The 22,202-nt window shown below is 42.5% G+C and overlaps 1 protein-coding gene and 2 long non-coding RNA genes across 8 annotated transcripts in view; 1 reads left to right on the top strand and 2 right to left on the bottom strand.

Annotated features, from left to right (window-relative positions):
* Nucleotides 1–1,764: 1,764 nt before the first annotated feature.
* LOC135332037 (uncharacterized) lies at nt 1,765–2,922 on the bottom strand. Its single transcript, XM_064527344.1, has 2 exons — nt 2,498–2,922; nt 1,765–2,446 (listed from the first exon to the last, which is right to left on the bottom strand). The coding sequence occupies exons 1-2, from the start codon at nt 2,920–2,922 to the stop codon at nt 1,765–1,767; spliced, it is 1,107 nt and encodes a 368-aa protein (XP_064383414.1).
* An 18-nt stretch (nt 2,923–2,940) lies between these two features.
* LOC135332192 (uncharacterized) lies at nt 2,941–14,436 on the bottom strand. 6 transcript variants are annotated; one of them, XR_010393152.1, is made up of 6 exons: nt 13,861–14,436; nt 7,018–13,803; nt 6,755–6,953; nt 6,451–6,683; nt 5,946–6,363; nt 2,941–5,882 (listed from the first exon to the last, which is right to left on the bottom strand). It is a non-coding gene; the product is annotated as an uncharacterized LOC135332192 (long non-coding RNA). The 6 variants fall into 6 exon arrangements; XR_010393157.1 differs by lacking the exon at nt 13,861–14,436 and having other exon boundaries at nt 7,018–8,639; nt 13,537–13,654; XR_010393155.1 differs by lacking the exon at nt 13,861–14,436 and having other exon boundaries at nt 7,018–8,639; nt 9,828–9,967.
* The window catches only part of LOC135332194 (uncharacterized), a 23,315-nt gene continuing 15,064 nt past the window's right edge, over nt 13,952–22,202 (top strand). The window contains exons 1-6 of the long non-coding RNA XR_010393158.1: nt 13,952–14,255; nt 14,356–14,641; nt 15,651–15,694; nt 15,754–15,999; nt 16,050–16,219; nt 16,266–22,120. This is a non-coding gene — a long non-coding RNA (uncharacterized LOC135332194). The remainder of the gene's footprint in view (nt 14,256–14,355; nt 14,642–15,650; nt 15,695–15,753; nt 16,000–16,049; nt 16,220–16,265; nt 22,121–22,202) is intronic.

Below are 22,202 nucleotides of genomic sequence, written 5' to 3'. Positions count from 1 at the left end.
CGCACAGATCCGTCTTTCTTGCCAACCATTACAATAGGTGAAGCCCATGGACTGGTAGAAGGTCGAATGACATCGGCTTCAAGTATCTTGTGGATCTCTTCTTTCACTACCTCCCTCCTTGAGTAAGGTACACGGTAGGGTCTCTGTTGTATTGGAGTCTCGTCCGCCACAAATATCTCATGCTCTGCAATCGTTGTCCTTCCCGGGGCTGGACCACACACTGAGTCAAACTCTTGCACCAGTGACAACAGTTGCTTTCGCTCCTCTGGATTTAAGTCAGGGGTCTGGATCTCAGTCACATTGAACAGTGTCTCTTCAGGTTCCCACAAACTCAGGTTGGTCAACTCTTCCTCGTCACACTCGTTCCCTTCCTCCATTATCGACATCAGATTTGGGACTGGTTGCGTTGGACACTTCCACAGCTTCAAGAGGTTGATGTAGTATATCTTCTTCTTCTGCCTCCGCCCTGATGTGGCTACTTCATAGTCCACTGGAGTAACAGCTCTATAGGGACCAACCCATTCCAACTTGAGCTTATTTTCTTCTTTGGGTAGCAAAACCAAGACTTGATCACCGGCTTTCAGCTCTCGTTTCTTGGTACCCTTGTCATAGTACCTCTTCTGCTTTTGCTGGGCTTTGCTTGTAGTCTCCTGCACAATCTCCATCATTTCTTCCAAGCGATCTCGCATCTGGACCACATGAGCAATTACTGGGAACTCTGGTGACCTCTCTTCTGTCCATCCCTCTCGTATTACGTCGAGTGGCCCTCGCACTCTATGCCCGTACAACAGCTCAAATGGTGAGAATCCAGTACTCTCCTGTGGGACTTCTCTATAAGAAAAGAGCAAATATGGAAGGTACTCGTCCCAATCTTTCTGGTTCCGGCTTGTAAACTTCCGAAGCATTGACTTCTCCACCAACCCGTCGGTTTGAGGGTGGTATGGAGTTGTTCGGCTAGCAATGAAGACATAAAGTTAGTTCCTTGGTCATCCTCAGGAACTCCAACTCGAGTAAAGAGCAAAAGTAGCTCCCGTGCAACACGTGTAGCTTCCAGCTTCCACACTTGGCAATGGAATTGCCTTTGGGTATCGAGTGGCATAGTCACAGATAGTAAGGATATACCGATTCCCTCGTTGCGTCCTTGGCAGTGGCCCAACAATATCCATTGCTATCCTTGAAAAAGGCTTCTGAATCAATGGCATTGAGACCAGAGGAGCACGAGCTGGCCTCCTTCCACGACTTCTTTGACAAACTTCACAGGTAGTACAATACTCCGTTACCTCCTTGAAAACACCAGGCCAATAGTATCTCTGGAGTACTCGGTTTCGGGTTTTAGTGACTCTTAGATGGCCAGCTGTAGGCACATCATGCGCCAGTCGTAATACCAGTTGTCGGCACTGAGTCGGTAGCACCAACTGCTCGACTGCCTGCACTCCGTCTTCTCCTCGTTTTCTCGGTTGCCAGTGACGATACAGCAGCCTATAGAAGAAAACATTCTCTCCTTCGGTTCCATCTTCGGGTTGGGAACTTGCATAATCACGAACTTTTACTAGCGTTGCGTTGTTTTCCTGCCATGCTTGAATTTGTTCTTTCGAAGCATCTAAGGGGGACACTGGTTCTGCATTCATCTCCTCTTCTAACGTTCTGCCATGTCCTCCCTCCTAAGATTTTCATGCTCTTCAGAGGCAATGTTTGCCTCTGGAACTTCTAGCTCCAACGATTGATCAAATAGCTCTGACAATACGGCTTGCTCGTTCAGATCCATCAGATCAGATCATCCATCGATTTCGATTCTCGTATCTTCTTTTGAGACCTAGTCTCCACCATGTATCCAGTATCTGAAGACTTCCATCCACTTCTGATATCGTAGAGGTCTCTTCCAAGGAGCACTGGTACCGGTAGGCTAGGGGCAACAGCAACGTTTGCTTTCCTGGTATGGCCTCCTAAAGCGAGCTCTACCATTGCTGTAGGATACTCTACCGTGTCTCCGTGCACGCACAAAACAGCCACCGTTTCTGCCTTACTGATCTTGGAAGAATCCACACTGTTGGCACTCACCATCGTTCGACTGCATCCAGAGTCCAAAAGCATCTGAACAGACTTTCCTCCAACTTTCCCCCACTTGAGCTTTCCCTTGCGACAGGCTTCGCTTGAGGCAATTGTACTACCCCACTGGTGACAATGAAAGCATTGCTTTTCTCCGGCAGTATTGACCTTGGTTCTTGGCTCTGTACGAAATCCATTCCGGTGTTCTTGTTTCCTGAGTTTCCACGGCTGGTGTCCCTGGAGAGGATAGGGGGGCTGGTCTTTACCCTTCATGGCCAGAGTGTAGTCCTCTGCAAGTTTCGCCAGCTCCTCCAATGACTGCTCTCTCAGCCAGACAGTTAGACCATTCCCCAGAGAGCCTGCTCCATGACAACAAGCTCCTTCATTGGCATTGTTGAGTCTTTGCACCACTTGTCAAAGTGGTTTGTGGTTTGTGATGCGCCATAGCCACTCTCTGTAAGATTCTTCTGGCTTCTTCCGGTCCTCCCTGAATCTTCTGCGATGTGTTTCTTCGTTGACGTCAAACCGATGCAAGATTGCCTCCTTCACTTTCTTGTAATCCTGGGCAGCTTGTGCTCTACCGGTCAACAGTCCCGCCAGCTGGACAGCCCACGCATTATCCGGCCAATCATGTTGGGTGGCAACCCGCTCAAATGTCTCCAAAAAGTCATCAGTCTCTTCTAATTTCTTGAAAACAGGCTTAGGCAATTTATGCCTTGTCTCTTCATGGTGCCTCACAGGTCGCAGCTCCTCCATCTCCTGGCGATAGGCACGCTGCTCTTCCTGCTGAGTTTGTAACATCTCTAGCAGAACTCTTTGCTGAGCTTGATGCTGCTCCGCCATCATCCTCTGCTGCTCCTGGAGCATCATTAACATGGCTTCGAACCTCCCCCTCCATTCGTCTGCACATCTTGGTGTTCTTCTTCCATCGTGGCTCTTGTCCTACTCCCACCTTGCTCAGTCATATGCCAGTACCAGTCACACTAAAGTCTTTCACACGGCTATCTCAGGCTTGTCGAGTAGAGTCAGGACAATTGAGAATCCCACCGCTGCCACCAACTGTAACGTAGTACTCTTGACTCTAGGAGAATTGACTTTAACAGCTGTCTTAAACCATAAAGAACACGCACGAATAACACACGCACGAATAACACAACTTACACACAAAACTGAAATACAAAACAAAACAGTTCTAGAACAAACCAGAACAATACATAGAATAGTCCAGAAAATTGCTTAGTGTAAGAATACTCTAGAACAACTAAGATATTTCTAGTCAGCACATAGTTCAACTTGACCACAGATTGAGTGTTTGTGGTTAGTGGTTACTAGGAGTACGCCACACTCCCTGGTGAGGTCCTTGCGGAGCTGGTCATCACAGCCCTTGTCAGTGCCTTCCAACCTAGTCGCTCGTTCCATCTCGACTTGAAGTAGTGCCAGTCCTCGGTCGTGCCAGCTGATGAGCTGTTCGATTCGCTGGTTGAGTGGGTTGTGATGAGTACAGCTGCAATCCACATCACGGGTCTCATACTCACAGCCTGGCTGTTGGACCACGTGGTGGTGCTCTGGTACAGGCCTTTTGTAACAGCTTCTTGCTTCAGGGATAGTAGGAACCTACTAATAAGGTAAACTCAGTCAGAATTAGATATTCACGGATTAGTACAACTGACCACCAAAGTCAATGTTCTCTACTTACTTTTTACTTCTAATACTGATGAAGTGGGATGTCCGCTTTCTAACAATGCTCCAATTAAACAGTTTGTTCATCTCCAACTTAGGCTAGTCTAGTCGACATAGACGGCACCATCAAGGCACTTGAGCTTGACCTACCCTCTCCCTTGCTCTTGCACTCGAGTCTGTCAACAGAGCAGCTTTGTACTTTCAACTACCTGCAACTACCTGCCTGAGGTTGATTTTCTATGTGCCGCACTCAGTGCGTCTGCCCACGCCCATTGCCTCAAGGAACCTGTCTTACAAAATGAAAAACTTGCACTACTTAATTTTTTAAAACACACCTCCTTTAAAACACACCTCAATGAAAAACTCTAGTCCTTTCCACACAACGGTAGAAGGAATTTCATTAGAGTTAATTTGGGACGGAAGTGCTGCTGTCACGCCGACTTTTACTATCAAATGTGCATGAAAATTGTGCATGAAAATGATGCTTGATCATGCAAAATTGAAGTTTAGCTATTGAATAATGCACGAGTGATTGTTAGCAAGCGCTCAGGAGAGCCCACAGAAAACAAGCAGGTAAGACAGTAATCCAACCAGTAAGAGTGATTTTTCTGCAACAAATCCTCTATACCTTAGCTTACTGCAGCTGCAAGTCACTGAAGGTTGGATTTACTGTCATAACTGCTTGGGCTGTAGCTCCTCTCCTGAGCGCTTGCTAACAATCACTCGTGCATTATTCATTCTAAAACTTCAATTTTGCATGCCGTCTTGCATAAATAGATCAAGCACATGGCAGTACAGCTAAAGTGATCATTTTCATGCACATTTGATAGTAAAATGGGTGTAACTAATTGCAATGTCAGCACATTCCATTGAGTTAAGTAAAAAGGTCTATTAATTTTTTAAACACACCCTCTGTAAAAATGGTTTTATAATAATATACATTTTTATGGGGCGCCAAAAGTGTTATTTTAGTAGCAGTAGCTATTAGCTATAATTATCATGTTATAATTATGTACATACTATATATATCATGTACATACTAGCATACTATATAATTATATCATGTACATATATCATATCAAGCATACACTGTAAAAACAAACATGTTGTTTCAGCACGCGGTAGTGTGTTATTCGATTGTCCCTTAAGGGTGCCCGCACATAGCAACAAATTGACATAATTTAACCACAAAAATGCAACGTTAGATCACGTGTGCAATCTGAGACTTGCACTCGCAGAAATGCGTGCGCTAACGGTAGATGAACAGCTGCAGTAGTAACCACATGCACACAAAGTAAAAACATTGACTAGACTTTGGTTTTGTGAGAATGCCTCCACTTCTAGCTGCAACTGAAGCCAAGAAAATAAGATTAGGTAAGCTACACAGAGTAATTAATAACAAATAAATCTACACCATATTAAATACAGAGCAGATTTGTCCAGCATAGGACCCGATCTACATGTAGGAGTGCAGACTTCAGTAGATGAGACAGACCCCAGTCCCAGTACAATCAGCGCAAGTGTGCAGACAGACCCCAGTCCCAGTACAATCAGCATGAGTGTCCAAGTTCCTGAACTAGCATTGACAGATGTAAGGTTGGGAATAGTGCAGAGACTCGAAACACTGTCTTCATTTGTGTCGAGTGGAGGCGTTTCTTTTCAGTGCTTTGTACTATCCACGATTCAAACTGTTTGTGGCAACAATATTACCCAGTTTCTCCACCTGCATGTTGATTACGTTCGATTGAGTGGCTGGTTGGGTCTTCCACCATGTTCCAGCACACAATGGCATCGCACATCATTCAGAAGCTAGAGAGTCAGGAGATCCACGTCACAAAGTTAGCGGAATGGTCCTGTGGTCAGGTACGAAAAAATATTGTGAACAGTGGTGATGACAAAAAATGGGTTGGTTCCTATGATGGCTGACCCGGGGCCACTATTCCAACAATTCCTCAGCTTCTTTGCACGATTACGAGAGCGGTGCCATTGCATGGTTTTCTCACAGAACTAAGAAAGGTCCAGGGCACAATTGGGAGGGCACATCCGGCAGTACCAAGGGGGATATGTTTAATGAGATATTAGGCAAGGTGAATGCTGCTGGTTTTGTTTTTGAAGTAAGTCCTCGAGTATTTTCTGTCGGCATTTTCCCGAAGGTACTATGCAAAAAATAAAGCAAAGAAAGTGTGAGGTTAGTTAATTATTGTTCTTTTAAAACTTACTCCTACTATTTGCAGTGCCGGGCAGCCAGCTTCAAATGCAAACGCATGACAGATGCCAGGGTTGTAAGGCCAACCTGATCGCCTCAGACCAGATCATGGGGAAGGAAAATGCCTTCTCTGAGGCAATTCTCAACTTTTATCAGCACTACTGCCTGGATGAGCATTCATCTCCCTGGTGCTGTCATGGTGCTGTCATGATAAGGTACGTAAAGTCATGTTTCTGATTAATAAGCTATTTTATAGCTGACGGAGGATGGCAGCCCATACAGAGGAAAGCACAAATTCACCTGCCTGGCTCAAGTTGAAGGCTTTAAGGGACTGGTTGAGTGTATACCCCCAGGATTATGTATCTGGATTATGTATCTGACCATGGGAGGCTGACAACAACTGTTGAAGGCTTCCACGGTTTAGCTCTGATCTACAGGGAAAAACGGCCATGTACATTACACCTGCAAAACAAATATGGCACAAGGTAGAACATAATTGAGCATACGATAATTAGTACCTTGAACCTTGGACCTGTGTGGAGGATTTTCTGTCTTGTTCAGATGGGGGTCGATGTACCACTAGACGCTGTGACGTCAGGAGCAGCAGGAGTGGGATTCGGATCGCATAAGAAGAGAACATATCCACAAGAGGGGTAATTATATACATAGGCACATGGGCACTATGTAGACATGGAATAGGAACCTCCAGAAGAAAACACACCACGAGCAAGAGAAATCTTACATGGAGACTCTGCGGGGGTTAGGGGGGGATTACATTGGTGATGGTCAGGGAGAGTCCTCTACAGTGGAGCCACCACTTACATCTGCTGATATTGATGCTGAGTCAGGAGTTGATGACCAGTCACAGAATGACGAAGAGGTTAGCAGTGACAACGCAAATCCACTTCTGATTTTTTTATGACTGCGAGATGACTGGCTTCAGTATCTACAATGATCACATCACCAGCCAAAGTGGTATCGTCTCCCGTCTCCCGTCTTACATCTCGACGGATCCCAGCACCTGGTACATATAGTTTTGTATACACATGTTACAGCAATACTGATTCTCTATTATACTTAGTTACCAGAATAACGGGGATCACCAGAATCCAAGCATCAACCCAGACAAATTCCGATTCGCCCAAGACGAAGTAGAATTCGCAGGATTTGAGATTACGAATGACACGGTGAAGCCATGCAAAAAGTACGTCAGCAAAAAGTACTTGGTACGCATTTTTTATGCTTCTCACATAGCGTTGTGGAATACACCTGTTGATTATTTTGTTGATTATTTTGTTGATTACTTCTGCCATAATTATAGCTAATTGCCAGCGGCTGGAGCAGCATCGCGTCAAACACTTGCTGCCCAGTATGACTATAGCACAGCATAGTATCTCAATTCCACTACCTAACCGCAAGCATCCTTAATTGTGAGTGCTTATCAGATAAGCACTATGACACGTGGGATTAACACTACAGTCCTAGCTCTTGTGGCTTGGCAGACTAACAGCATATATATGCACTACTGAGTGCGCATGATAACACGTGGGCTTAACACTACAGCACTGGCTAGGGCAAACTGACTCAGACTAACAGCCACTGCTTTGGCGCACATCCACACCACTCATTCACATGGCATTGGCCCTATTCCGTACTATTGCAGCCAGTACTAGTATATTTACGCTACAGCCCTATCTCGCATTATTCACTCGCGTGGCTATATCTCACGCTTCTATTGTTTTTGCTTTTGTTTTGTTTTCCTCATTCACACTTCGCCTCACTAATATCTAATCCAACCACCACCAGCGCTGTTATCTTCGGTCCCGTTGACCCAAAACCAACTCAGCGCCCCATCTACATACCAATTGCCACAGTCATCCTATGGTGGAAGCGGACTGATTCTCTCACCGGCAGAAGCGCCCGTCCCACAAAAAATTGTCGACAAGATTCGATCTGGTCAATTTGTGGTCAATTTGTGGAGATGCGAGAATTGCTGGCCGACAACTAGCATCCACGCTCCAGGCAACATATCAGCCCCCGCATGAGGGATGTCCGTTCCTGACTTACACAGCAATTCTCACCACGATAAGCTTGCCTATGCCCGGCTGATGATCCTAGACAGTCGAATGACCAAGGCCAAATTTACCTCACGAACCGGAAGTTGTCTATCTGGACCTGCGGTTTCAAGCTCAATTTCTGCACTAACTTTAGCTCAGTGTAACTTTTTATTCCTTGAATATAATTATATTTGCATCTCATCATCTCACAATTTTAACACTGAGTCTTGCTTTACACGAGAGCTGTTTGTGCAGCCATCAAACCTACCTGCCATCAACTCCAAAGTTTGCACATCAATACTTCAAAGGCTGATGCGAATTATGTCCAAAAAATTGGGCTGTTCTACTGTATATTCATTAGTTTAATGGTTGTACAAGAGTTGACCACTTGCTATGAAAACAATGCACACAAAATTATCAACACAACAAATAATTATTATTTAATACAGATCTGCTAGAGATACTGGAAGAGAGTCGCGTCATGTAACTTCAGCAGTACATCCAGGCCGATCATGCGAAGAATGTGCTCTGTGTAAGAAGAAAGAGTATTCCCATCCCAAATCCTAGAAAGATCCTTCTTCACTGCTGCAGCAACTGCTTGCTTTGTAGGAGGGATGTAAGCGATGTAAATGATATTATTAGCTTCTCACCTAGATGGAGAAAGAATACAGGTATCATAAAACTGATCTGTTATATTCCTAATTGTACGAACACTGACATTAAAGCCAAGTCAATCGATGCACAACAATAATCACAATTTTTCCCAGCGGGGCACAATGATGCTACCTTTGAAGATGGAACTACCAATTTGCTCATATCACTACATGCAATGGTACAGGCATGCACACGCAACACATAGTGACTGCAAAACATGTGGAAAACATATTCGTAACAGAAGCCGTCCTGTGCCAGAGCCAGTAGTACTCCAACATTTCCTAATACTGAATTCAAAAGCACCTTTCAACCAGATGATCGTGTGTGTTATGCTTGCTATAAGTCTCATGTTAAGTTACGAGCACAGATGCAGACCTGACAGATCTACTTTCGGAGAAAAAACAGAATCTTCCTAGATTGTCAGATGTTCGTACTTGGGAGAATGTAATACTGTTCACATACTAGCTATTACAGTTGGTGAAGGCCTTCTAAAACAGACCGCATTTCTACTACCACAAGTGTATTCGAAATTTAAACTCGAACTAGATTCCATTGCTACAAAATCGGATATACAAAAGGAAGACAAAGATCTTCACAGTCATACTTGGCTAAGAAGCTCACTGCTACAGCATCACATGGCTTACAGGTGTGCAATTCCATTCCAAAATATGGTACACTAATATACCGCTATGGGGGTGATCTTGTACATGCGCTCTCGGGCAAAGAAACACAAATGTACATGCTAACGAAGAAGATGCTACATGTATGCTTACACAAGAGTATTAATAGCAAGCTACATGCTACATGCTCATGCTAACAAACTGATAACAGCTGACTCTGTCGAGCCACACACAATTAGAGCCACACACAATTAAACATTTTGATGTAGATGCATTTGTTGATAATCTTGACCCGGCAATATGGAAGGCTGCATGTCTAATAACACAACCGTCCAACAAGAGTGTGTTTACTCTATGCCAGATACTGTTTACCATCAATCGCCAATGCTCTTTAGAATATGGGAACGAAAGCAATGGCTCATCTTATTCGCTGGGGATTGGCACTTCTTAAAGAATTACCAGGAGGTATTGCTTAAGATATACTTTGATGCAGGTCTGAGTGACCTAGCAAGATCTAGTGGCTACCTGCCAAGGTCATTAGGTACGAATTTCAAACGTACGCACCGGTTTCTTCTTGAATCATGGGAGGCCCTGTACAGAGTACTGATGAGATACTTTCTCTCCAAACAAGCTACAAGTATCTGCACTCTTGCAGAATGTTCCTCCATCAGAAAAGCAAGCGAACGCTCACAGAAACCTAAAAGAATTGATTGACACAATTAAAGAGATAGGTAGTGGTGCGTCTGACTTTAAAAGCTATATGAGCAACAAAACCAGTTGAGGTCATATTCCATGGTGAGGAAGCCTAGCAGAGAATACTTCCGTCTGCTGTGTTCAGAGCACTGCTGCGTCTAATCGAGTTGTGAACTTCACAGTGCTCTAAAACACCAATTCCATATGATTCCATATGGCCGGGTTTCCGTTACTTGTTTGTAGGTACATCATTTTTTAAATGTGGATGCAAAAAGTGATGATGTTTCGGGTCCTCCACAAGGTAATGGATTTGAATGAGCAGTGTACAAACTTAATGCCCGAGAAGTAGAACAACAAGTACTTGTTTTGAATTTCTTTATGGAATACATAGAGGAGTATCCAACTGTAGGTGTAAACCAGGTTACGGTAGGAGTATGTCACCCCGTCACTATCAGACCCGCAGGGTGCTTAATTAGTTAAAAATGATATCAGCATAGACACAAGTTGGTTTGTACATAGATAGAACAGGAAAGGGATTGGAAAGCCGCCCTGTGTCAACGGGTGAAACACTCCGCGTTATGATTTCGTGCTCGCGAATATTTTAGTTTTTACCGTCCTATCCACTAGCGATCACTCAGGAGCTGGGAGGTACTCTAGAGAAGTAAGTTGTCTCTCTGTTTTTACTTTTTGTTGACCCTATGTCACGCTGTGAAGCCGAAACAGCAAAGGACATTGCTTGACAGGACTTGGTTATTATGTATCTAAGTGCTATATAGGATGGTTTTATGCTAAACGTTTGCAGTATAGTCGTATACTTTTAGAGACACCACCACGGGCCTTGACCTTCATAGTAAGAGCTGTTTCTTGATGTGGCTGCGTTGCTTAGTCGACCTTTTAGAGCTAGATTCTCTTTACTTTTTAACATTAAAAGTGGTATGTACAGCACATTGTGTGGCAGCAAGACAGGTAATGAAATATGATCCTTTGTAGTTTTAGCCACACCTTATAACTGTTTCACGCAAACATTTTCGTTTCCAATCCATCAACAGAAACCCATCAACAGAAACACATTCTAGATACAAGATAAAAATGTAGATTGTAAAAAAATGCATAATAATTGAGGGGCATTTTATAGTAATACCAATGCTTTTTGAATCTTGTAGTTGTTAGCCATGAATAAAATGGGCTGGAGGTAGTGCTAGCGTTTGCCACGGTTTTTCTAGGCCCCCATCCCTTGAAGTACGTTTCCTTTAGCCTCTACGTGTGGACCTGTCCTAACTCTACCTACGAACATTGAGAGCCAGGAGCTTTTTGAGTCTCATTATAGAACAGGTGTTGTGTTATTATATCTGGTTCATTTAACCTCCTGCCGCGTGGCAACACTGAAGTCCTCATAATTATTTTTGTTATTTTTGTTAACTTGGACATTGATCGCTATAATTATTATGTAAGTTACATGACCATGTTTCAAAGGATGATTCGTTGAATTTACACCTTAATGACCCATGTTAGAAGTAATTCTATTCCTTGTGCGGCTAAGCCTCGAGACATAACTGTAGCTATAAATTACAAATTTATTCCTTGTGCGGCTAAGCATGACTACACAAAGCTAGTTATAATTACAACAAGTTCATTCGCAAGCTGAAACATGGGTGCCAACTGCATCTATGCGAAATGTTAATCTATGCGAAATGTTAACAGAGCAGCACCGGAAGGTACTCCTAGGACACGATCAATAGGTCTTGCGCTACACAACGTACCATCACCAACGTTAAGGTCCAGTTGGGTTGAAGGTAACGACCGCAATTGATGGTGTTGGTTCCAGGACTCAACAAATTCTTGCAAACATCGATTGATTATGGGAACATACAAGGCAGAATAATATCGGTTTCATTCAAAGGTTTCATTCAAAGGAGAGAGTGAATAGTGTCATAGAACAGCTTGGAAACACAACGGACCGCTCGATACGTTCGTTATGGGTGGAGCTTCCAGTACTGATTGATCCCCGTACTGCGATATCATACGCCACACAGCAACAGTCTCGCCACCTAACTGACACGTTTAGGAAGACTTCAGAGAACACTGACAGCGCTGTGTTGTTGGTGGAACATTTGAGGAAAGTGATTAGGCAAGAAAAGCCAATCAATACCACCGTGAGTTACTAGGTGCCATCTAATTAACTTATGGTGCCCATCTATGTGCCACACATAATTTGCATGCTCTCACAATTGGCGTTCAACAAGCCGATAGCGTTGAATTCGGATGTGGCCACCCTCGCCATCATTGGGGTGATCAATCTTTATGTGGCGAATGATGTCGCGAATGATGTCATCAAGATCATTGTCTAAATACTGCATATCTTCAAGAATTCCTTCCATCTTTAGCCGACGATACAAAGTTTGTCTTGACACACCAATCCTTGAACAAATTATGCTCCAATTTAAATTTAATGAACGAAGCTTCCTCAAAGTTTATTTCAGCACATGGTCTCCCAACAGTTCTCTCTTCAACATCAACTAACAATCAACATCAACTAACAAGAGATTAACTGGGTACTCGAGGCATCATTAATCCTCGTAGTGTGTGTCATCGTTTCTTCTATGGGACTGTTATGCCTCGGTGCGCATGCGCAAGCGAGGTATACGGTAGTGTGTTTGTGTAGACTGTTACTCAATGAAGTGTAAGTAAGAGTTTCTATAAGCTGTTTTCTTGGTTTTCTTGGATTGGTATTCATGGATTTGTAAAATAATGCTTCGTTCTCGAGTTATGCCTGCAGTCAGAAGAGTACGTAGCAAAACTAGTTCACCGAGTGTTGCTACTCTACTTACTAGCACTAGAACGCTAGCTATTGGTAGTTTAGCTATTGGTAGTTGCAAGAGTGAGAAGAAAGCTGCAAGGCTCTGCTGCATCAACCGTTTTTAACAACAATCATTCTCAATCTCTTTGAGTTTTCCTAAGTTTTCCTATGATTCCTGGACTCAAGGTTTCTGTCTGCATGCAGCAAAATTTAAAATGTTCATCAAGATATAATATGTGTATATGTTATGTAGCTTGCACCTCCATCGAGGAATCAGCATGCATGCGTGGTGTTTTCGATTTTGACTACTGGGGTTGTGCTTCGTTCTCGAGTGATGGGTTCAAAGTTCAACACACTTACCTCTCTTACAAATTCGATGTCGCTAGTACTACGCACCCTCTAATTTAGAAAAAATTTGCGCTTTGAAGTGGCCACTGCTGCACGTGTCTATCCAACTAAGAAACCTGCTAGCAGAGGTTACCCTGCATTTTCTAAGCGAGATAGACCATGTGTAGTACTGCTTACTGGATAGTAACCCTTTGGGAGTGATTAGTGGCTTCTGCAAGCCCCTCAGGTTTACTATCCAGCTGGTCTTATATACAAAATTCGGTGTCGCTACTAATTACTTTTACTGTTACTACGCACCGCTCTAATTGAAGCACCAACCACACACCACACACACTCTAATGTAATGAGCTAGTTTGGGTTGTTTTCCTAGGCGCATGTTAGCATAATTAATACCTAAGCTATATAGCGAGCCTAAAGTTGTGTACATGTACTTACCCAATACATTGACTTCCTTTGATCTTTCAATGCTGGGTACCCTGTCACAGAGTTGCTTAGCCGTATCATTCAACTGCTCTTTTGATGGAGTTTGATTGGTAGCCTCAATGAAGTCCACACATTCCCTTATAAATGCCAGCCTTTCATCTCCAAAGAGATCGAACCATGTCACAGTGAGAACACAATATTGTGAATGTTATTGTGAATGTTTGTAAACAATAGTTAGGGGTGGTCAGTTGCTAGTATATGGTACCCCCGGTGTCTGGGCTACGGATTTTTAAAGAAAAACGTGAAAAACGTGATTTAATAAAGTTGTTAACTTACATCTTCCTCGACTACAGTGCGCTTTTCCCTGCGGCTAAGGACACAGGTGTATTTCTCCGAACAAACTGTTTTAGCCGGAGCTGAAAAGAGAACTCACTGAAGTCGCAAGCTCCCATCAATTTCTTACTAGATGATAAAAATATACCAAACATCCTTACCGTCTTACTCATAGTCAATTCAGTTCAGAGCTGCAGTGCATCGCATTAATTAATGGCGCAGGTTCTAATAGTTATGGAGTATGCGTTTAGGTGCTTTTTCCAAGCAAGAAATGAGCAATCTTAAACTTTCTGCTTACTATCATTGGATAGCTATAAGAAGCATGCCTACAAGAGGTTGTAAAACAACTGTTGGACACCCAGAGTGATGAACCGAACAAGAGGACAGGCTCCAGGCCAGTAAGTTTCACTGATATAAATAATTATACCATATACAGCTTCATATACAGCTTTGTAAGTACTTAAGACATGCGACATCCTCATTTAATATTGTCTATAGGTCACAATCAGATGCCGCCAAGTTCATTCTCAGCGTAAAAGAACGGCACTGGCCAGCCTTACACAACCAGCCATAATGTCCTCAACTACACTCCTCTCAACTACACTCCTCTTTGAAGCTGTCATTGATAACGCATTGAATGAGATACGCATTGAATGAGATACAGGACAGCAGGGACCCAAAATGTTTCACAACACTACTTCAGACTAAGGTGAAGAGCTTGTTCTCACAAGTTTCAACTTCATATCTTCAGAAAAAGTACTTCAACGAAGTGTTTCACAAAATTGTGAGTTCACCCTTTAACCGTCACGGGCCACGATCGTGGCCCGCAATAGTGCGAAATTCTAATTCTGCGATACTTAGGAAGTAGCTCGAACTACGCACATCTCTGTATAGAGGAAGAGCTGTAGAATCACGTGCAATTTAGTCTAGAATTTTCCAAGCCACGTTGCTATGTTAAAATTTCATTAGCATCTTACCGCACGAAGTTTATAGCTATGGCTAGATTGTTTACTTGTGCCGATGTGCTTGAACAGCTTGAGGACAGCAATGGCGATGTCTCCTCTGGTGATGACAATGCCTATGAAGGAGAGGGGATAGTAGGATACCTCCCAAAGGCTACCAGCTTTATGCCAGACGCTGATGAACTGTCTGGGACTGAGGACATGCATGACATGGACCTAGACGCTAGCACTAGCTAGGAGAGGGCTCACTGTGTGACTCTGGTAGTATAGCTAGAATATCAGTAGTGTAAGTATAGTATAGCTAAAATAGAATTAGCAGTAATGAACAGTCTTTATGTGAGCTTGTAAATTTCATAGATCGTTCACCGATATAGTAATACATGTACGTATTGTACTTCAAATTGATATATCTTAGCACTGTTACATTCATATGATGTGAAAATCAAGCTTAGTCAAGAGGCTGATCCATAAAAAAAAATTTTTGGATTTTATCTCACCGCTGGCCGAGCATTTAAAATGATAAAAACGGGTGAGCGTAAAAAACGGGTGAGCGTAATAACCGTGGAGCGTAATAACCGTGGTTGTTATGGCAACACATGTTGCACTATTTTATTCTATTCCTTGTTGTATGGGAATTCTATTGGTATATGGTTGCTAGGCATTTTATTGCTCTGGAAACCGAATTTACAGACATTTCACTTCACTGTTAATTAAGAATCCGACGGTTGAAGGGTTAAAGGTGTATTTAAAGGTGTATAATTATATCACTCTTTAATACATTTCACTCTTTAATAACAAACCCCAAAAAACAACTTACTTTCCCTTTCCCAGGAGCATAAACGCCATCTGGCTATCTTCATTCCGAGTCGTTGAAGGTAAAATCAATTTTATATATAATTACTTTTATTCCTCTACTATATATAATTATTTATAGGCGTTACTCCTAAACACTGATGTGCGGCATTCTTCGTGATTATTGTGATGGAGCGCATTTTATTATGATGATTTGGAGACTCTTGGCTAAATTAGGTTATAATTATAGGTGCATGCTGCGGAATGTTTACTGGACTCTTCTCAACATTCATCCTGCCCATCGATCCACTTTGCACTCCTGGCAGTTGCTAGTCCTGATTCTGTACTTGCGCCAATGGTGAAAGACTTGAAGACACTTGCTACGGAGGTGAGATCTTATTGTACATGCATGTCTTTCTTGAACTTTATATATTATAGGGTATATCACTGGTTCTTCCCGATGGCACTATGAGACAGTATTACGGCTGCCTGGTAGCATTTCTCGCAGATAACCCACCCAGCAGCAGCAGGGTTTCAAGGAAGGTGGGGGTGGAGCTTTAAAATGTTGCCGTACTTGCATGGTTTCAAGCAATGATTTGTCATCATCTGTAAGTGGATGACTTAAATCTGTACAATATCATTAAATTCATGTAGTTGGATTCCTCTCGTCTGACACTACGAAGGCACATAGAGATCACATAGAGATCAGTGCAAAGAATTGGATCTCACGCCATATTGGTCTTTGTGGCTCCTTTAATACTTGTACACTGAATCATTTGTAAGAGGCAGGTCAAACTCCAAAGAAGCTTCGTAAACTGCAAACGCAATCGAAAACTTGTGTTTGACCATGAAGTCTCAGGCAACAACCTATGAATTAGTACTCATGAGGTGGTAAAGTCTCAATACTAAAATTAATGTGAAGCTGCAACATGACATTTGGATCAAGCATACATTTGGAACAAATTGATGTTTAGGTAGATGTGCACAGTAGAGTTATTTTGTCAATGCAGCTGACTGAATTGATAATTGGCACAACTTATCGTGTGAAAAGTCCGTGCTTTCCATGCACACACACACAGTTGCGTTCAACTAAGGAACCGCAGTCGAGATTTGTTGACACTCCGTTTGTGTGAAACTTTCCCCAGAACCAGATAATACACATACTTCAAAGATATTATCATTTAAGTATTTAAATGGATTACATACGTGAACCGATGTGGGCGTGTATATGCAGGTAACTAACATGCAAGGTGAAAAAGTACTAGGTCTCTAATAACAACCCACGCTATTCTGTTTCATGCTGCTGTTCTCCTCTAGCTGCTACAGTATAATTATTGTGTTCAGTGTTTATGAAAACGACAGTACATTGAGGTATAATGATAATAGTTATGTGCTCATTGAGAGCTGATAGATATGTGCTCCTAATTGTTGCATTTGCGCTAACTTTAAATGATGGCCCATCTCGAATCTATCGTGAGTACTGAAGTGCACTTTCCGCCAATTGTACTTTACACACTGTAGGGTGAAATGCCATTATACTACGTCATCGCCCTCGGATGATCGACTTTCAATATTTGTAGTCAAAGCGATGACAGTTAGATATAGCCAGGAGTCATGTCCAAGCACTACTGATGCACCTGGTTTCGTTACGTAGAGAAATCATAGATGTCTTTGTACCAGGGCATGAGGGTCTCTGGTACCTCCTCAACTTTGTAACCCTTAGCCATCTGATTGACTGACTGCTTTCTCTGACCAGTAAGATGAGGGGTCATAGTGTAGCGTTCAGTTTTCATATTGTCAGGACCTCCTTGCCAGTAATTAATACACAAAAAAATGAATATGTAAGGTACTCTGGTGTATATATATACACAGTACATGAGCTTCAGCTATCATTTAACTTTCACGGTGACCCTTTCCCCGTTTTCAATTTAAAAAATTTCCTACAGGTAGTATATTGCATGGTGTTAGTACGCATGCGTTAGTTTATTCACCAAGAATCTGTGGTGAATCTGGGGAATCTGATTATACTCTCATATCTTTGTACATCAGCTCAAGTTACCTCGAATTAGGGTGTGGTGTAATCGAGGCTGTGTATCAAAGAGGCGGTCTTGGTATTTTTGTACCTTAGGGGGCATTCATTAGGGGGGGCTCTGATTATCTTGTCCCGCCCCGCATGCCCTCAACCACAATCTTCATACTGCTGATCTATACTACTACATCAAGATGATTCAACATGAGATTTCCAAAAAACTAATTAGTGTAAAGTACAATCATCATCATCAACATAATTATGCAGACACGATTCAAAGATTGTTTTACAGCAGTCACTGTTATTGTAAGGACAACTGAGCACTAGGCTGCAGACTAAAAATGAAGCTCAAACTCCTGCACTACACTCAATATGGCACTACACTCAGTATGGCTGTTGAAGGCCAATGTTGAAGGCCAAAAAAGGGTATCAAAAGAAGCGGAGCACTACAATATATCCACCTGAATCCGATTACAGTACCGATTACAGTACTTCATAAACCGGTGTATCCAGTCCCTTGGATGTAGGCACCATAATTATGTCAATGTCAATGCAAGCTATATATGTAGTGTCACTTACTGCATGTGTCAGGTTGCCAGGGAGTTACTAGTAGGTTTAAAGAGTGTTATCTGTAAGTTGGTGTTTGAAAATGAGCAAGATGCTGAATACCAACAACCGAAAATGAAAGCAGTGCTTAAGATCTAGCACTTAAATTTTGTTGAAAGAATGATTTGCTGAATTTGATACTCGCCATTCAGAAAGAAACACGTCCCATGCGTGACAAGCTTCTGGAGGGTCTGAGGTGCCAATTAACTTGCAAAATCCAGGTATATAAACACACACGTATGCACATATATTTACTAGAGTGACACAAGGTGTCATGGGGCGAGCGTGTTAGCAGTACAGGTGGTTCACATCTATGTGTTGTGAATACCTATGCCTGTCTTGTTCCAAGCGTGCCTGTCTGGCCTCAGGAGTCTCTGTAGAAAAAAAACACTGGCCACTTGTCTTACCCGAGGCTCTGCTGGTTTGAGTTGAAGCAGTCTGTAGGCGAGTATCTGTATATATCACCTGTACGCCGCCTGTACTTACCTGAAGCTGTGCTGGTTTGGGCCATTTGCTGCCTGGCCCGTCTCTTGGCATCGGCATCCAGTGCAATCGTTACCTTGAATCTCGAGTGCCCTGGCTAGCTAGCCTGACTTCTTTCTCTTCAGCTGTTTCTTGGGCTCTTGCTTGTCCCTTCGAAGTCTTTATTCTTATGCCTCCAGTTGTGCAAAATACGGACCGCGTGTGTAAAAACCGCCGATTAACGTACCATACATACATATAGCCTCCCCTAGAATAGTGGGCCTGGTATTTACTGTTGGCGCGTGGGTGGACAATTAATTTATTATTTACCGTATTTTATCTCATTGAACGTTATTGTGATAAAGAACAGTCTGTATATACTGTAGACAGAGACAGCTAAGTAAAACATCAGCTCAACTTGAGGCTCGGATCGGATACACACTCAGGCGACAAGTTAATCTCAGTTAAACCTGTGGGTAAAAAATAAATGTGGATAAGTACAGTGGCTAACATAATGTGAGGACTACACTATCCATTAATACACACTCAAGCAACAAGTGCGGATACACACTCAAGCAACAAGTCCCTCGGATCGGATACACACAAGTCCCTCGGATTGTAAACACTCTCGGATCAGATACCACGTACTTACTCTGTGACCAATTTTCGGCAAATGTCACAATACTTAGAGTATGGCACTGAACGTCGAACAGATAAACAGATAAACAAGAGGAGACTTCTTTCAGAGAGAGGTGCACTGGTCCTGTCAATGAGAAAGGGAGTGTCTGGAAAGCAGATGGACGGACTTGCCATAGCCGGTCAGTACGGTACCCACATAAACACCAGCGTACAGACACCCTCCAGCTGCTTGTCTTTCAAGACTAGACCTGGTTTTCCAACACAGGATAACGCGTACGCGAGAGCAAGGTAGAAGGTAGCAGCCATTACACAATTTTTCAATGACATCATTATAAATGAAACGGATATCAGATATCAATGTTTTACAAACTTATGCGGAATAAGAAATATACTGCAATTTACTGCAATTTACGATTACCCAGATTCTGGGGCCAGCGGCTTGGAATCATACATACAGAGAAATTGTCTACGATAAGCTTAGTTTTAGATGAGTGATGGGGTGGATTTGACATGTAGCTGGTGATGTGGACTTGGTGATGTGGACTTGGGAAATGTGAAGTTGCAGAAGTGCAAGAACTTGTATCTTAACCAGGGGGGGAGTGATGATGTGGATGATGTAGCGGGTGATGTGGACATTATTACATCATGTGGAAGTTGCAGAAGTTGTATCTTAACCAGTGGCGTAGCCAGGGGGGTCAGTCTGAGTCAAATATACAAATCACACAGAAAACTTACAGATCTTGCTGCAGTTAGCTAGCAAGGAAAACGATTTAGTCTTAAACTGTGAGAGAAGAGTCAACTGTAGTCTGGAAATGCTACTTACAATGCTGGATGGGACATTGCAATCGATGCAAAGTGATGAGAGGCACACAAAAACTGTACAAGATAGGGATTGATCTGCACTGTTTAATCTGTATAACTGGTTGCAAGTACAGCAGCTACTCACATATATGCTGTAGTCCCGTATATGGAAGATAGAAAGCGTAAACCATACGCACTTCCAGTACAACTGATTCCTTATGTTGGAATGGGACAAGAGAAAGAAATGGGGTATGCGTGGTACATAAATATTACATCATGCATCATGCATGCATGCCGGTACATGAATTACACGTAATTGTTAGGGTTACAACACATTTATACTCGTCCGGTATCTGACAAGTATAGGATGAATGATTGGTATTATAATTATGTAAGCGTAATAATTATTATAATATATTACTACAATGGTACCACAAGAGGAGAGCTTCTTAAACTTCTGTCTTCCCTCAGCATCTTTCTTCCTGTTCAATTTGTACTTTCCTTTACACTTCTTCACTTCTTCCTTCACTTTTTCCTTCATTTCTTTCATATTCGTCCAGTTTTCAATTTTTCTCCTTAACAATATCCTCCAGGCTTCTCTGACTCTGTAAAAAAGCTCAGGAGCACTTGGAGCTGGACTTTCCATGATACCAGCTGTGTTGCAGTCAGCTGGTAGGTGTAGGTACGAGATCAGAAATGCTAACGGATCTTCACAGAGCGGAACGGTTATAAAATCCGTACAATGCGGTAGGGTAAAGCCTGAAATCTGGTTGGTCCATTGCAACTGATTGACTCCTCAATCTTGTGTAGAGTATAATGCGGTAGGGTACAATCCTGCGGCAGTGACTCATCGATTTTGTGTAGAGTACAGTGGGGTTGGCTGATTGGTCCATTGCAAACTGATTCTTGAAAGGCATCCACGACTTTCAAGCTGCTCTCCGTTAGCATTTCTCATCTCGTACCTACCAGCTATGAACATCTCAAATCTCAAACCTACCAGCTATATCCGTACCAGCAATCTCAAACCTACCAGGATGTCAGAACTACGTGTCAACACGCTGAGCCTGTCAAACAAGTTCCAATAGAAGAAGAGGAAGAGGTGTGACACCCATAGAATCTTGAGGCTCAAGTCTCTCCAATTGAAAATAGATTGGTTGGTAGATGACAATTACACTCGTTGGTTTTGATAGTGTCAGTCAAGCTGTTTACGAAGAAGCTGGAAGTAATCGTAAAGCGATACACAAAAATTGATGTCTCGTCTCGTCTCGTACGTTTCAAGTTGCTTGTTGGTGCGAAGTCGATAAGGAGTTTGATCGAGTAAATGTTCGTGTGAAGGTCATAAATATAGACGGCTAACTATAATTGCTATCAAAGGTTTTCAAAACTTCCAAGTTTGCATGGAAACTTGACGTCAATAGCGATTACACGTCAATGGCGATTACAGAAATTGTCAGAAGTGCAAAACAATGCAGAAGGTAAGCAGAAGGTAAACAGATGTGCATACAGTGAAATCTGGTCTGGACATTACGACACTGGATTGGTCAATGAGCACAACCTTATGAAAGTCAAGCCCTTTGATGTTACGTACAATAATTATGTACAATAAGTAACTATTAATTTGTGAACATTATTTTATTGCTTGCCTGAATAACTATGGATACTACAGGAATGTTTGTCATTGCGTATAGCTCAGCTGGTATATAATTATTATTATTGTTCATTTATTCGTTTCACCATAGTTTCACCATAGATACATAATTATGCCTCGGTGCGCATGAAGTATACGGTATAGAAGTATACGGTATAGATGTGTTTGTGTGTCTGTGTTTGTGTGTCTGTGTGTCTGTGTAGACTGCTACAGCTGCCCACTTGCAAATTTAATACATGTATATACGTTACACATAGATGTTAATTATACTGTTATACTGCAGATCCAAGTTAAATGTCTCGTTGAGTGGCTGCTGCTGACTAGGTAGGTATGTAGCGTAATACATATATATACGTTAGACAAAATTGCTCCACCGTCAGCACCCGCCCGCGGTGCTTTCATTATG

This window comes from Halichondria panicea, chromosome 2 (genome assembly GCF_963675165.1).
Source record: "Halichondria panicea chromosome 2, odHalPani1.1, whole genome shotgun sequence".
NCBI classification, from domain to species: domain Eukaryota; kingdom Metazoa; phylum Porifera; class Demospongiae; order Suberitida; family Halichondriidae; genus Halichondria; species Halichondria panicea.
This window is presented reverse-complemented; position numbering and strand designations above follow the sequence as displayed.